This window comes from Spea bombifrons, chromosome 11 (genome assembly GCF_027358695.1).
Source record: "Spea bombifrons isolate aSpeBom1 chromosome 11, aSpeBom1.2.pri, whole genome shotgun sequence".
Classification (NCBI taxonomy): domain Eukaryota; kingdom Metazoa; phylum Chordata; class Amphibia; order Anura; family Pelobatidae; genus Spea; species Spea bombifrons.
This window is the reverse complement of record NC_071097.1, coordinates 13,722,287-13,740,530: the sequence shown is the minus strand read 5'-3', so window position 1 is coordinate 13,740,530 and position 18,244 is coordinate 13,722,287. Positions and strand designations below refer to the sequence as shown.

The 18,244-nt window shown below is 38.0% G+C and overlaps 1 protein-coding gene across 1 annotated transcript in view; it reads left to right on the top strand.

The window, feature by feature from the left end:
* The window catches only part of CDH23 (cadherin related 23), a 357,384-nt gene that overhangs the window by 122,243 nt on the left and 216,897 nt on the right, over nucleotides 1-18,244 (top strand). Inside the window, exons 7-8 of the mRNA XM_053451249.1 lie at nucleotides 1,314-1,442; nucleotides 14,728-14,806. Coding sequence (XP_053307224.1) covers nucleotides 1,314-1,442; nucleotides 14,728-14,806 — 208 coding nt within the window. The remainder of the gene's footprint in view (nucleotides 1-1,313; nucleotides 1,443-14,727; nucleotides 14,807-18,244) is intronic.

Here is an 18,244-nt window from a genome sequence, read left to right as displayed (position 1 = left end):
ACAGATATTAGAGACAATCTGCCATCAAAGCAGAGCGCTAGTTATACTCCTCGCATAGCAACATGCATTATATATTTACTGATATTGTATGGTTCAGAAGAATAGCTTTTACATTGACAAGATATTTCCTTTAACAATAGAATGCATCTCGTTAATAGCAGCATTTTCTTTCCCGAGAATTAAAAGATTTTAATTTCAATTAACCTATTCATTTATGATAGCTGTTCCTCCAAATGTGTTTACCATTAATTAATTAAGACTAAATTTATCAGGAATTATTACAAGAAACATTCTGCATCTGTACATATTTATTGATGTACACAGTGGGGGATCCCAGACAGCATAGATTTTGCTGGTCCTCTTTTATTTGGCATCTTTCCCTAGCGACTAACCCTGAAATCTTGTACTTATGGCGATATCCGACAGTGTTATTGTGGCTGAATCTTTGAGCCTGTTATACTTCTTTTGGCTAACCCACACAAATTCACAAGTCTATTCACAGAGCAATATTTTTTTTTAATTGTGTCATAGATTATATGTCATATGCCACACTGTGAAATGTGCTGGCTCTTTATGAATAAAATTACAACTATTATATGCTTTAACCACAGAATTATTTTTGTCACAACATGCTAGAAAAAAAAAACATTAAATGCTATTGAAAACACTGTTAAGTTTGCTTGATTATAGAATTAAATGTGTTCTTATAATCAGAGACCTTGATAGGTGCATGTAAAAAAGATGTTACTGCAATGCATCACTAACAAAGGGCAGCAACACGTTAACTGTTTAATACTGTTTAGGTAGATCGAGCATAAAGTGTAATATTTATGAGGTGTTACAGAATATGTAACTGTGCATTTTCATAGTAAAATTAAGAACAGTTAATTGAAACTTCTTTGCAGATCTTTGACAGTTCATTTAATGCATATCTTACATTTACAAGTATATTTTCTATGTGCATTTGTATTCGGGAGAAAATAAAAAACACAAATATTAAGTTTTCAAAATGAAGAGCGCCCTTAATTGGTTAATGCCAGACGAGCCCCTGCCAGCGACCAATAGAGTTGCTCTTACGGACCTTTAAATCCTGGCGTAAAGGCCATTGGTCTCCCCAGGCCAAGTTGCTTCGAGGTGTGCCTTGCCTTTCCCTTTGCCAGGGGGACTAAGATGCCTGTTCCTCCCAGGCCAAGTTGCTCAGAGCAGTTGTCGCAGAGCGGTTGTCTCAGACCCTTAAATCTTGGCGCGGTCTTACGAATTTGCTGCTACTTAGCTTACAAAGTGCCTCTTTACTAATACATACCTTTTTATAGGATCAAGACAAGACAAACCCCTTATCAACATTAGCCAACTTGGCAATCACAATTACTGACATACAAGACATGGATCCAATTTTCATCAACTTACCCTACAGCACCAACATCTATGAGAATTCACCACCGGTAAGTTTACCACTAATTCTGAGAATTAAACAAGATACAGAGCAGCATGATGGTGTTCCAGATTTGCATTTATTTAGTATTTTTACATTTTCAAAATGTTTCAATTAGTAGTTAAATATACATTCAAGTTTTGTTTTCATAATTGTATCCCTAACACCAAATAATCAGATATACTATCACATTTATCTGTCACAGCTGTAAAAAAATAGAAAAACCTTTTCACCACCGATAAACCTTCTACTGTGCAATTATACATTGTATTGTTATATATCACATTTTTCTGACTCTAATCAATACATGTTTCTTCTCTATACCATATCTTTCGTCATATCTCCTTTTCAAAATAGTTTCTTACTCACTAACATCCTTACTTAAACTCTTTTTCAAGCCCCATAAATGCATGCATTGCTTTAAATAACAGACTTGATGCGCACCTGTTTATTTTTTTTGCTTTTTTTTTTTTTTTTTAAGGCTAATTACCGTGCAGGCGCCCAATGATTGTTCTATGATATAAGTTGTAATGACACAGTGTCAATATCCACTGACCATTATTTCCCTTTCTTTACTTTCCCTCCTTTAGCTCAGTAAAATGTCTTGTCTCCTGGGTACATTAGGTTTTTTAGTGTGTGTTAATTATATGTTTGTATTACTACTTTTCATTATTACTACTGTTTATCTAGTTTTCATTACCCTTTGTATGCTGTAGTATTTATTTTTTATATACTGCTTGGCATGCAGAATGCCCATGTTGGGAATATCTATTATATTTATTGTATGTTACCTAATAAAATTCTCCTTGTTTGAGATTATTCTATCAAATCTTAATGTACTCCTCTAAGTAACAACATGTGAAGCTGGCTGTCAGTAAAGAGCTGTAGAAGGTGAAAGGGCTATATAAACTCAAACAAATTACTACAAATGGGTAACTGTCAGCTCATTGACTAGATAGGAGATGTGAGAAATACGATTTTCACGTTTGAAATTTAACACGGAAGCTTTGCAGAGGCTATATTTCCACTTATGGGTTCCCTCTGATGACTCGAGCCTGGGATTTAACTTTCAAGTAAGACCTTAATCCTGTTGTAGACAAGAATGTAATGTTTTTTCTATATTCCCTAACCTGACATGTCCACATCTCCATTCAAAACTATGGTTAAAAGAGAACAGGGTAGAGTTGTTGGTGAGTGTTTATTATTTTTATAAGTGATTCAGTTTAGCTGAATAGAAAGATGTAATATAGATGCGGAGCTACACAGGGAATTGCTGTATTATCATTGCTCTCCTGTGCATCATCCATGCCCTTGTTGTGTGCTTGAACCACAGAAGGAATAAATAGAAACATGGCTTTACCAGACCATGTGAGCTTGCTAGGTGGAGTGTGTTATTCTCTCCTTCTCATCTATAGATAATTCTGGTATTTTTCCCATTGTTAACTCCATTCCCTCTGTAAACTCTGGAGACGTCTTGCTTCATATGGATTTTGGTTGTATGATGAGACATTCACCAAGGTTTCTGGCCCCAGTGCAGATGTGAATGGTTCTTGGAAAAAAGGAGTGAAATATAAGTTTAGTGCATATGCAAAAACGTTCTTGCGGCAACCTTCTGTGTTAAATATCTAAGGAGGCAGATACCCTCTACTTATTTTTTAAACTTTCATGTTTATTGAAGTATGTTTGATGTTCCATAAACATTACAAAGACAAAATTACAAATCATGAAACATCAAACAGGCTCCAGGCTTTACAAAAAAATCATTCATATTTGTGCATAGTTTTCATACTCTTGCACCAAATATATAAGGATTCCATATAATTCAAAAATAGTTGAATAAGTAAAAGACATAGCTATTAATGGTTGCCTGGATGTCTGACATCCATATGTTCATAGAATCAAAGTCATTATTGCACCTCAACTCAAAATTTATAGAGGCCTCCGTGTTTCTTCTCTTGTTCTCAGCCTGTAACGTTTTGGATTTATCATTGGCATCTAATTTTGCGTGCTCTCAATGATTGGCTCTGGAATGCTTTATACGTGATAACTATAAAAAACATTTTTGGGATATTATTTGGGCTAACCCTGTTTTAAAAGAGAAAAAAAAAAGTATTTTACAGGCTACACGCCAGCTTTCTTCACCATGCAAGCATACCAGTGAGCATAACATGTTAAGCTGCCATCTTTTTTATTGTAACCAGTTAATCCAATGGCACTGTTTTACTACCATAAATTGCTTACCTTGGACATACAGTATATCACAAAAGTGAGTACACCCCTTACATTTTTGTAAATATTTTATTATATTTTTTCATATACTGAAGAAATAACACTTTGCTACAATGTAAAGTAGTGAGTGTACAGCCTGTATAACAGTGTAAATTTGCTGCCCCCTCAAAATAACTCAACACACAGCCATTAAAGTCTAAAGCTTGGCAACAAAAGTGAGTACACCCCTAAGTGGAAATGTCCAAATTAGCCATGTGAGATACTGTAGGCAATTAAAGGGAGAGGGAGGTCTATCACGTCACACCTTGGCTTTTGTGCTCCCAATCACTGTTTGGCGACAGCTATTACTGAGCGCCAGGATATCCCGCTGCTTAGCATCAATTGATGTGCGCACTGCCAGGGAGCTGCAAAAGTGACCTCACATCATGACAAGAAATAAGGAGAGGGTGAGAAGGACAAGAAAGGAAGAGGCAAAGGGTAATAGATGGGGAGGAAAAGGGTAGGGGATAGTAAGGATGGGGGTATCTGATGGGGAGAAAGGGGGTAGATGATAGGGAGAAAGGAGTGCTGTAAGCTGCCAGCCAACATGTGTGTGTATGGGCTGGTGTGTATATGGACACTTTATTAGGTACGCATGTTCAACTGCTTGTTAACACAAATAGCTAATCAGCCAATCACATGGCAGTAACTCAATGCATTTAGGCATGTAGACCTGGTCAAGACAACTTGCTGATAGTTCAAACCGAACATCAGAATGGTTAAGAAAGGGGATTTCAGTGACTTTGAACGTGACATGCTTGTTGGTGTCAGACCGACTGGTCTGAGTATTTCAGAAACTGCTGATCTACTCAGATTTTCACACACAACCATCTCTAGGGTTTACAGAGAATGGTCTGAAAAAGAGAAAATATCCAGTGAGCGGCAGTTGTGTGGACAAAAATGCCTTGTTGATGTTAGAGGTCAGAGGAGAATGGACAGACTGGTGCGAGATGACAGAAATGCAATAATAACTAAAATAACTCAAGGCAATCAAGGTATGCAGAATACCATCTCTGAAAGCACAATGCGTTGAACCTTGAAACAGATGGGCTACAGCAGCAGAAGACCACTCCAGGTGCCACTACTGTCAGCTTAGAACAGGAAACTGAGGCTACAATTTGCACAGGCTCACTAAGATTGGACAATGGAAGACTGGAAAAAAGTTACCTGGTCTGATGAGTCTCAACTCCAGCTGGGACAGATGGCAAGGTCAGACTTTGGTGTAAACAACATGAAATCATGGATCCATCCTGCCTTATATCAAAGGTCAGGCTGGTGGTGGTGAAATGGTGTGGGGGACATTTTCTTGGAACTCTGTGGGCCCCTTAGTACCAATTGAGCATCATTTAAATGTGACTACCCGAGTATTGTTGCTGACCATGTCCATCCCTTTATGACCACAGTGTACCCATCCTCTGATGGCTACTTCCAGCAGGATAATGCACCATGTTACAAAGCTTACATAATCTCAAACTGGTTTCTTTACATGACAATGAGCTCACTGCACTCCAATGGTCCCCACAGTCACCAGATATAAATCAAATAGAGCACCTTTGGGATGTGGTAGAACGGGAGATTCGCATCATGGATGTGCAGCCGACAAATCTACAGCAACTACGTAATGCCATCATGTCCGTATGGACCAAAATCTCTGAGAAATGTTCAGCACCTTGTAGAAAGTATGCCGCGAAGAATGAAGGCAGTTCTGAAGGCAAAAGGGGGTCCAACCCGGTACTAGCAAGGAGTACATAATAAACTGGCCAGTGAGTGCATATGTATCTATGGTCATTCATGTGTAAGGGCAGTGTTTCAGTATATGTGTGTTTATTTGTAGGTGCGTGTAAAGTCAGTGTGTATGGGCATTCGTGTGTATGGGTAGTGTATGTGTATATGTGTGTTTATGGGCAGGTGTGTGTAAAGGCAGTATGTATGGGCAGTGGTTTGTAAGGGCAGTGTAAATAAAATAACCTCTGTAAAAAAATAGCAGGGGTTGTACAATTTTCCATATATTGGAAACCCATCTTGCAAATAGAACAGCCATATTGAGAAGTAAGTGATTGGTTTCAGACATCCATACTAAAGGTGAATAACCTCTGAATAGGAAATTCATTGATATGCAAGATTTTCCAAACATGTCAGCTTTTATTGGGTATTATAGTCTCCTATTCTTTTAACCAAATGGGGTTTATGCACTAAAACTGCCAGTGGCAAGCTACAATGAGCTTCTCCTGCAAACGAGCTGAGTTGGGCCGGTGTGAAATATGGTTAAATCAGTAAGATTTCTTAAAAATCCCCACACCCTTTGAATTATGTATGATGGATGTGATCTCAGCCCTTCATGCAGGGAAAGCTCACTGGGGCTAGCTCTTCAAAATTCATAATGATGTCTGTAAGTTCAACAAGTCTTCTGCAAAGCCTTGCTTTTGTGAATGAAATTCAATGTCAGTTAAACTGATTGAAACACATTTATTAAATTTAGTAATGATAAATTCTGTGAAGGTAACAGTTCCCTTTACCTAAATGTTTCAGCTCAAGGGTAATTATGCTCACAAAATAACGAGGGTTTTTTTTGCAGTTTATGGCACAAGATCTGTGACAAAAAAAACAAATAAAAACAATTATCACATAATTTACTTCTCTTTTTCATCAAATTGTATATTTCTTTTGAATGAGTTTTGACAGTTGCTTGAGTGCTGAAGTATTTATTAGATGTAGCACAATGATGTGGATCATAGGATTTCCCTTGGAAAATGAAGAGAGGATTTGATCAGATTAGTAGCAGACTGCTTCCACAAGACGGACAGGATACTTTATATTAATCTTAATTCTGTTTCTTTAGAAACAGACGTTCACCTTTCTTTCTTTGCATAATTACAAGCATCGATATTAGGTATTATGAGGGCAGCTAAATTATACACATACTCTATACTATGCATTACTTATTCAAATATGATAAAGTAACGCAGTTGGGTAATATGCACAACTACACTCATGTATATTTTTCAGTTGAAAGGGTCTTTTAGTATTTTATAGACCATATTTTAATTTTTTTTAAAAGAAACATTACATTGTAAACATTTTTAAAGATTATGCTAGGATATTAACTTGTTTTTAGCTCACTACCAAAGGTCTGGTTTGTTTTGATGCCTTAGCAAAATATTTAATATACAATTCTGGTAATAGTCTAGAATGTTCAGGGCCTTAGGTACACATAATAGTGCAAACTTCTCCCCGTCTAAATAACTTTTAAATTATTATTAAAAATGGTTGTGCAGGCAGGTCCTCCATCTATGATGGAGCACCAGAAGGTCATGTCATGCCACCGCTCGGTCATAGAAGCCCCAGAGGAAGTGCCGGCAGCAGTGGATGTTGCCAGAGAGGAGGATCCAGGTCCCCTGCAGCACTTCGGGGGATCTGGATCTTAGGTATATAGTCAGACCTCTATTTGAGGTCCGATTATAAGACCTCAAATATAAGAGGAGGGGTATTTTTCAGAGTATTTGCTCTGAAAAAAACCTTGTCTTACATTTGAACAGATATGGTTTTAGCTTTGTCAATAAACATCATTTCAGCCAAAAAATCTAAACTCTTAATATAAGAACGATCAGTATCTTTTTTTTTTTCTTTTGTTTTCTTAAGATGATCATTTTAAATGTATTTTTTTGCAGTTTGGTCACTTGTTAGTCCACATATTTGTTGGAGAGAGCTCAAGAGTAACAGGAAAAATATATAGTCATTGCTTTGTTATTATTATAAAGTATTCCACAGGCGATTTTGTTCCTTTCGCCACTAGCATGTAAGGGGTTGCATTACCATCTATGCCGTAATATAATCCAGTACTTGCAATTCTTCCTAACATGACCATTCAATACCATGGTTTGCACTTTAGCTTTTAAACATTCAGTCTAAGAGCAAGCTCTTGGAATTCCATCACTCCTTTACATACAGTGACAATTGAAGGGTGTTCTTTTGACTCGCTATGGTTGCATTACACAAAGACGCTGCCTTTGAGGACCTTCATGGTGTGAAATTAATCAGAACCTGCTTGCCAGCTCACACAGAGTGCCTGCTGATTTCCTCATCACTGCATCCTAACGGGCCATTAAAATCCCAGAACTAATCTTCTTCAAAACACTGGTCATCGCTAGTCATCTAAAGGCCTCCCATTTCCATTGCATTGATTGATACGTGTCACCTCAGAGGGCTTTGCATCTTTAAGCATGTGAATGAGTATATTTATTTGAGCCTGACTCACATGAATGCTCACTGGTGCTTGAGTATGATTGCCTTTTAGTGCTGTCTTATGTGAAAACATCTATACAAAGTCTAACCGTTGAAGAACTTTGATATTAAATGTTGCCAGACAGTGAACGGTGTTGTATCACAGGAATATTTTTGCACGTGCTGAGATTCCCTGACCTTGGGTTAGCTGACTTGAATTGGATACATTGTGAGATTCCCTCAGGCATTTAGCTGGGTGTTTAGTGCATGTGCTGATAGTACCTAATTAACAACTGCAGTTGACCCAGAGTTTAATTATACACCTCCCAGCAATGTTTTAAATGAGGTGAAGTAAACATAATTGTTATTCAGAATTAATACTCACCACTTTACACTTTCTGGTCACTTTTAATCCATATTACAGTACTGAAGACTGTAATGATTTACTTTTTCCCCACTAAACCACTCATCTTATATACACCTACTTTTAGAATTTACCTCTAAATTAATTTGACAATCATACTTTTTTAATGTTGTATGTATGTACTACTGCCAAGTAGTAAATTTATACATTTTAATATTTTGGCACACAAAATGAAAATGAAGGTTCTCCGGTGAAAGTCTGAACTAGTTCACTTGTAACTCTGTGTAATAACCCGCTTCCATTTCTTGCGACCCTCTGGTCCTGTTGCCTTTGGAGGTCTACTGTGCCAGGACCTGTTCTCTAACCAGCAGTAAGTCTTATGGGGTTCTGGAAAGGAGCCCGCGGTCACTTGATTCAGCGTCTACTCGCTCATTCAAGTGACACGTATTCCTAACTATAAGTGACCCCCTACAGCCTCTATTAACATTAACGGACCCTCATTACTCAAGAACCCTTGGTTGGTCTAAGACTGTGTTAATGCTCCTGTTATACTTTGGACTGATTTGTGACCTGGCCGTGTTCTGACCTAGCTCCTAGTCTCCTGATTCAGCTTGTTTCTCTGCTCTTCTGGCTCTTCTGGTACTTGAGCACGATTCCATATTCAAGAACATATTCAAGACTCCAGCTAATTCGGGTTATTTGCCTCCAGTAACCTCACCTACTCTGCTTCATAGGATCCTCCCCTACTGCTTTGTTATAGTACAGAGGTTCCCCTATGGATCCTTGAGAGGTAGGTCGGAACATGTCAGCCTGCGCAGACCGGATTAAAAGCCTTGACCATTGCATTGATCAGTTTGCACAAGCCTTGTAGAGCCTTCTCACACGTACTGATCCTTCATGGCCGGCCTCCTGCAGTAGTACCAACTCCTGCACCACCTGAACTGGTGTTCCAACAGACATTGCAACTTCTTCTTCCTCCCCGGTATGGGGGTGACCCGTCTGGCTGCAGAGGATTCCTTAACCAGTGCTACATTCACTTTGAGAAATCTGCTCATTTGTTTCCTTCCAATAGAGCTCAAGTTGGATATATTATCTCCCTTCTTAACCATAGAGCAGTAGCCTGGGCCAGATTCTTTTTTGTCTCCAAAAAGGATGGTGGGCTTAGACCTTGTATAGACTATAGAGGTCCTGATCCTATAATCATAAAGATCACCTACCCCTTCCCTCTAACATAGGAATTATTTGAAAGACTCAAAGGATCTAAGGTCTTTACTAAATTAGATCTACGAGGAGCCTACAATCTCGTACACGGAGAGGGAAAGAAGGATGAATGGAAGACAGCTTTCAATACTCAGTCTGGTTATTATGAGTATAATGTCATGCCTTTTAGACCATGCAATGCCCCAGCAGTCTCCCAAGAAATCATAAATGCTTGTTTCCGAGATTACTTGCAGCAATTTGTTATCATCTACCTATACGACTGCTGATCCATTCCCCGATTTACTCACCCATCAAGAACACGTGAAAAGAGTATTACTCCAGTTAGGGGAGCATAAACTAAGAAAATGTCATCAGTGGGACTGGTTTCGAATTGGCCCCAGTTAAACTCCAAGCCTTTGGCTAACTATTATCGGCGATTCATAAGGGATTTCTTCTACGTGATTGCTCCTATGACTGCCCTCACCAATAAGGTTTAGCCACGAGCTGTCAAGGCCTTTGTTATATTAAAAAACTTTCGTCCTAGAGGTTGATGCTTCGGAAATTGGAGCAGGGGCAGTGTTATCTTAGAATGAGTCTTATGATGGCCCACTACATCCATATGGCTTCTTTTCTGAGAAATTTACACCTACAGAGAGCAATACAAAGCAATACAAAGTTGGACTACTTGCGGTAATTGCTGCATAGAATGGTGACATTTATTAGAAGGATCCTGTATTCCTGTTACTTACCGACCACAAAAACCTCCAGTACATCAATGATGCCTTTAGAGACGCAATCTCCGCCAAGCTTGTTGCTCTTGTTTTTTTGTAACGGTTTAATTACATAATTTCATACCATCCAGGATCCAAGAATATTAAAGCTGATGCCAAGGGAAAACAGAGTTTCAGTTACTATTTCATCTCCCCTTCTCTGACACCTCCAAGAAGTCCAAGTCACTGCCCCAACTGGCACTCCCACTGGGAAACTGTTAGTACCCTCCAACTACAGAAAGGAGATACTTACCTATCCCCACTCCTCCAACATATCAGGGCATCTTGCGGTGAGGCATACTATGTTCTATGTGGGGCAGTGCTTTTGGTGACTGACATGGTGGAGGGACTCTAACCACCTTATATGACAATGGCTGTTACACAAAATCTGTGCATCTCAAGTAACTTCAAAGTAAAAATTGCTATTCCACCTTGTTTAGTTATTGTAACATATATGTTGCTGAACTATAAATAAATACCCTTGATCAAAGCAAAACATGAATTGATCATTCAGACATGTTAAGTAATAGTTATTATGACAAAGTTTAAATTATGCATTATCTTTACACAAAAATGTTGAAGATTGTCTTCTTTTTGGATTATCTCAATTTCCAAAAAATTTCTCAAGGATGATTCTCTGACCTTGTTCATTAGCTCTACTGCACCAAATATCAACATTATTCAACACCCTATTCATCTCACAGATGAAGCTGAAAATATTTACCCTTCTGATTTCATTGTTTATTGTTTCATTCATTGTTTCATTGTTCAAGTTTAACGACACATTGATGCGTCATCTACAATTCAGTGCATATTAACTATCCCATCTTAATTTCTCTAGTCGGTAACCACAATCTGAGAAATCAGATTTGATTTCCCTTAGACTGTATGGCCCTTTAACTTCATGTATATGAGTATATTCTACATCTATCAGGGCAATTTAAAAAATTCTCCTTTACAATCTAGGGCACAGTTGTCTAATACTTATCATTCTGAGCTGCTCTCCTGTGTTTGACAGGTGACCAGTGACCTGTCAGATCGTGCGACACCTTCACCCAGTTTCTTAAATGTAGAAATAGTCTTGTTTGCCAATGAAGGATTTGGAGTTCTTATATCCCCTGCTGAAACAGTGAATTAAAGCACAATAAATTCTGAGAAAAGAAGCTTGAATTGTGATTATTTCACCTTTGCTTTATATCCCTGCTTTGTCTTTATTTTTCATTCCAAGCTTCTTCCTTTTCCCTATAATTACCTTTCTAAGCTGTGCGGGGAAGGCTCCTGAAAGCCATCACCCTAATGATTTACAAGGCCTTTGCTGAATATGAGACCCAGCTTCACTGATCTGTTCAAAGGTCAGTGACCAAGGATTTATAGCCTATGTTGTCAAAATGAAGTGTGCAGGCTTTCCGTTGAAGAGTCTATAGAAAAGATCCTTGCAATAAGCAGTGAGAAGTTTGTATTCTTTATAGAACAAACTAGAACACACTTATTGTCAGTGTGAGTTGAAATCTTAGTCTGTGAGTATCTATAGCCCCCTTGATGTGGGTCATTCAGGTTTAAGAGGATGTAAACAGAAAACATTTTACTAGTTCTCTGCAGTAGCACAGGATTTAATTAATGACAACATAATAAATGAAGTTCTCTTGTTTATCCTCCTAATATATATTCTATTTTTCAATTTTGCCAGAATCCCCAAGAAGATGAAATCAAGAGTAGTTGACCTGTTATCAGGAAAAAGTTTTGAGTATCGTAATTTGTTTTGTGATTCGTGCCATTGCAGGAGTGAATGTATTAATGCCCCACAGTATTTAGTAGAACCACCCTTTGCTACAATAATTTTAGCCTTTATGTATTGGGGTCAGTATGAGCCAGCTTTGCACACAGAATGATTTTGGCCCATTCTCAGTGGCAGATTTGCTTGATGTTGTTAAGGTTGGTTGGATGTCACAATGTTCAAGTCCCAGAGATGGCAGGATTAAGATAAGACATAGGAAGGTAGTTCTACCAAATATGAATACATTCGGTCTGAATACATATGAAAGTTTTTAAAATTATTTTTAATAATGTTTTAGCGAAATAAAATCATTAAAATAATTTTGGGTTTCAGTGTTTTAAAGCAAAATGGCATACACATTTACAAGAGAAAAACTAATATTGCCAAAAATTTATTATTTAGTTTACAATGATGCTTTTTTGGGTTAATATATAAAAAGATGTTAAGTCTTTTGGGACCTCAGGTCCTAAAACATTATATATTTTTCTAACTAAACTAAAGCAGAGCACTATATCTGTTACTGTCTCTAGTTTGTGTGAAGAACACATAGTACTAGACAGTATATTAAGGTATTCATGTGGGGATGCAGAAATCTAGAACAAAATGACATGACAAAGTGTCATGAAGAAATTCATGGGTGGGCAGGAACCAGCTATGTGAATTATTCCAGAGACTAAGTTTGGGTGACCAAGCAGTATATCGGAATTCAAAGTCTGAAGTAGAGCCTTGCGTGGGACTGTTTTTTTAATGCCGCTCTTGCCCACTCCCGCTGATTTTGTGACCATTACTGCCTGCTCCCGCAATGTGTGTGTTCCAATCCCGCCAGCTCCTGCAACGCGTCCAATCCCGCCCACTCCCGCCACATATGTGGTCAGTCACGCCCACCTCCTTACCTGAACTGCAGATTTCCTGTGCAGTCCTGCAAGGCTGCCTTTGCGTTGCTCCCTCACAGCGTCTCTTCTCTTGTTCCGCCCAGGAACCCAGCAGAGTCACGGGAAGTGACGTAAAATCACGTGACACCGCTGGATTCCTGGGCAGAACAAGAGAAGAGACACTGTGAGGGAGCAGCGCGAAGGCAGTCTTGCGGGACTGCGCGGGATTACCGGGACTCGCAGGTACAGTGCCTGACCGCCCGCTCCCGCCCGCAGGCCCAGCAAGACCGCCCACAAGTTTTTTGGAGGGACCCGCATCCTGATGCAGTCCTCTAGTCTGAAGTCTGAATTTTAGTCTAAAGATTAAAAGCAGATGGCTAAAGTTTTTGTTATGGGAGCCTCAGATTCCTCAATGTACTTTTCAGAGTTTTCTTTATAAAGGGTATCATTTACATGCTTTATACTCGTGATTGTTATAGCTAGCTTTTAGTGCTGACCATTAAAATATAGTGTGTTAAATATAGATATACTGCAATATCTTCATGGAGCCTGTCTATGATATATATGTTAGCCTAACATTTTCAGAACACAATAAAGGCCTTTCCATGGTTTAGTTCTGACAGACAAAATGGTACTTCTTTATTTATAAATTCCATTGTATTGATTTTTCCTGTCCTGTGAATTTGCTTCTGTTAAGGTTGGTTTATGTCCAGATACAATGGCAAGGTTACTAGAATGACACAGAAGCTATTGACTTAAATATGCTTTCTCATATATCTCCACACGTAATATTATTTATAGTATTTTACTGTTTTCCCTTCCTGATAACCCTTCAGTTTGAACAAGTATATGGTTGTAGGACCTTGTGACCTGCTGATACAATGCAATCACCATGCAATGCAGTTTCAGGTATATAGAGTTTTGGTTTGTCCTTCCTCTGGACAGGTGACTAATAACTCACTGGATATTATGACTGGAGATGGCCTTCCTTTAACCTCCTGGTGATTATAATGTCTATGCAAATTCATACAGTGTATGTGAATTCCCACACCAAAGCAAGAAGAACATACTTCGGAGCCAGCAATGAAACAGCAAGAGCACTTACAGTGCAATAATAAATATATAAAGGATATAAAACTGCTAAATTATTTTTTTAATATATATATATATATATATATTTTTTTTTTCATTCTATATCTGGATATGTCTTAACATGCCACTGTTATTATAAAAATGATTTTGTCCATAAACTTATTTTATTTGCCATATTTATTTCCTGTTATCGTGGTGAAATCGGAATTATTAAATACTACCATTTGTAATCACCGATAATTGATAATCTCCCCAACAAAATGCATGGAAGAAGATCATAAGAACTGGTGGTAGTGGGCACTGTTTTGTTACCACCAAAATGAATAATGACGCTTCACTGCCCACTCTTGTACAAGAGCAGACACACTATATCTACTTCTTCTAGGGTGCAGATATTGGTACATTGTTTTAGAAAATATTTGCCATTTCTATATCAATTCAAATAATAGTTAAGAAGGTAGAAATTTATCATTGCTCTCTCTTTTGATTTGCTTAGAGATACTTAAACTGAAATGTTCTCAATTTTGCAATGCTCTGCATTGCCTTGTTGTGAAGAAAATGTATGAGAAGATATAAACTCAACTAGCTTACAATATGTACAAGTATTCAATTAACCGTACTAACGATTATCTAAGGAGATAAATATTGACTGAACAAGGCAACCTCTCCAGAATGGCAACTAATCTCACACTGCAATTGTCGCAGGTAATTACCATTCTGTTTCTTGTTTTCAGGGTACAACAGTACGCATTATAACTGCTATTGATCAAGACAGAGGTCGTCCCAGAGGAATTGGCTATACTATAGTGTCTGGTAAGTCAAGTGAAGCATGTCTCAGAACAATCCAGTAGTATTTGTTTTTAACAATTTAAACCAAGACCATAAGTGAAGATGATTGAATAAATGTTCAGTAAAGCAATTAAAAAATGCAGGTCATCTTTAAGGAGAGCTGTCATTTTTTTCCAAATATTACATGCAGTACATTAAACCTATGTAGCAGTGTTTATATGTTAAAATAAATAATAAGTAGTATATTGGAATAATAGTTTGTGTTTATAGTATCTACATGGCATACCTAGGAGCATTGTCAGGGATAGCTCCTGGCATCAAATGAGAAGTGGTTGGACATTGGCTGATGCCCAGCGTAGGGTCACTGAGGACAGGAGAGACAAGTCAATGGAGCCCTGCTTGCTGATCACAGTGGAAATCAGAGGGACAATGTAAAAAGAAAAAAAGTTTTTTTTATCAAGAGAAACAAAAATTTAAAATAAAATTTAAAATTCAGTACAGTGAGCTCAGTAATGTCATTGTGACTGGCCTACATAATAAATGTGTGATAGTTCGTCTAAACAGTTTTGTTAAGTGTTTGAAACTTTTACTTACCATCAGAATTCTTTTGCTTAAAAGGGCAGTCTAATGTCTGTGACACTTATACTAAAGAAGAATACATATTAAAGTACTCTAGCATTACTTGAATATGCCTTCTTCCAAAAAAAAAAAAACACACTTGCCTGACACACAATTTGCAGCCATACATTTGGGGGAATTCTGCACGTATATATGTGTATTTCACTATGTGTATGTGACAGCTTAAAATGTTTAGTTATGTAACTATGAGTGTTTGAATTACAAATGTCTGACTGTCATGCCTGGGGGAACCAAAATAAATAAATAATGACATGTCAGTTGCATTTGTGGATGGGTTTAATTGCCTTGTTTTTATAAAAATATTTTTGTTATCAAAATGTCCACACGAGACAAATTAGTTGCATCTGAACTACTTTAGTGAATTAAGTATTAATATATGTTGAGTGCTCAATTGTCCCCAGTTTTTAAATATTTGAGTTTAATTAGCAAAATATAAGAAACCTATGCATAATATGTTTAGTATTGTTATATTTAGTCGATGGGGGATGCTGGAGGAAATGGCCTGTCACCTTCCTCAAATTAATTAAAATAATCTAATTTAAAAATATAGTCATATCTATATGACTGCATTAATTAATTTGCAGGAAGAAAGTTGGAAAGTACTTATAAGGTGAGCTATATACATGAGATATTTCCTAGTAAAGTTTCTTCTGCTACCTGCTTTCTTGTTATACAAAAAGGGGTATTTGATACCCCTGCTGTTTTGTGTATAATAATACCCGCCATCATTTCGGGTGTCCAAATCAGCACATCTGTGTTGGGAGGTTTATCCAGTGGCATGTAGTTGACAGACCGAGAAGGGTGTGTTGAGAACAGAACCTGCCCGCTATACCGTAAGAGCTGTACCGCAGCGCTCAGCTTTGGAGTGTCACAAGGTGGCCATGTGAGAGCTATAAAGGATGTCTGTGCTGCAATAACTCAGACCTCAATTGATTGTATAGCTTTCTTAGAACAGTCAGGGGAGATCAGTGGATCTCCCCAGCTGAACCATGATCCCAGTGCCCGCAAAACCGAAGACTGTCCTAGGAAAAACAAGACACTTGGTTGATATGCACAGTACTTGCACAAAAAGGACAATGATGTTACTAATGCAAACCTTACCCTAAAATAAATATTTCACTGACCGAAAAAGTCACTTAACATGACGTGCCAGGCATGTCATGGAAAAACATCCTGCTGGCGACAATTGACGTATCTAGGATGTCATGACTTTAAAAGTTCTCTCCAGACCCTCCTGGGTCCTCGTTTTTTTGTGAGCAAGTCCTAAAGTTATGCATTATAGCTTAACAAAAAATTTTTAAATGCCCATGGTGGGTTAAATCAAATTGGCCACGTTCAAAGATGTCCCAAAAATAGGACATGGGCACAGACTGACCAGATATTGAAATTTTAAAAAACTACACACCTCACAAAGGTGACCTTTTACCGCCCAGATAACCAAACAAACACATGCATGGGGGTATCACTGTACTCAGGAGATGTTGCTAAACACACATTGGAGGGTTGTTTGACAGTAACATATACCAGAAGCTGTAAATTCATATATAAAATAGAATGTGTGTGGAAAAAACACACACACAAAAATACTACGGCAAACTTTGACAAAGGCTGGTTATAAAATGTGTGAATGAAAAAAGTTCATATACACGCATTTCATATACCCTGGGGTATCTAGTTTTTTAAAAAATATATATGATTTGATGGGGTAAATTGAATTGGCCATCTTAAAAGATGTCCCAAATAACACATGGGGCAGAATGACCACATGTCAGTATTCTAATTTGAAAAATGCACACTTCCCTAATGTGGCCTTTTTATCCCCAAACAACTCGACAAACCCATGCATGGGTGGTATCACTGCAGGGGCGTACCTAGAGTATTTGGCACCTGAGGCGGATCCTATATGTGGCACCCCCCCTCAGACACACTTTAAAACTTTATAGCTTCTACCGTTATATACCGGCGCAGACACTGAAGGTGGTACAGCATTACTGTTATCATTATATAATGAGGCAGACATTGACCGTGGTACAGCATAACACTTATCACTATATACTGAGGCAGAAATTGACGGTGGTACAGCATAACACCTATCACTATATACTGAGGCAGACATTGACGGTTGTACAGCATAACACCTATCACTATATACTGAGGCACACATTGACGGTGGTACAGCGTAATCCCTATCACTATACATTGAGCCAGACATTGACAATAGTGCAACATAACTCCTATAACTATACACTAAGCCAAACAATGATGTGGTGTAGGCCTACCACTTCATTGTCTGGCTTAGGGATGCACCGAAACGAATTCTGGACTGAAACCGAAAATGCAGCATTTACCTGGCCAAAACCAAATATGACCCCCCCATACCATAAAAAAAATCTAACACTTTTATTTAAAGTAAGTAACACACCAAAATAGGACAAAACAATTAAATATATATATATATATATATATATATATATATATTGTTAACAGCAATCACATTCCTATCATGCCCAGGCATACCCAGATTCCAGGATGTACTCGCAGACTTGGCATGGTAGAAGTATGATTGCCCTATCTACCCCTTCTCACTCCCTTCTCCTTATCTACCCCCTCCTAACTATCTACCCTCTCCCTCTTTGAAGTTCACTTACCTTTCAGGAGTCCTGTGGTGGGAGTACAAGGCCTCTATCTCCCAGCTCTGCCACTGTATGGAACAGTATAGAGTGATGGGAGTTATGATGTACTTTAAAGCATAATTATATAATGAAAAATACATTGGAAATGGAAAACACCCATCACTCTCACATACTTAACAATCCACACACA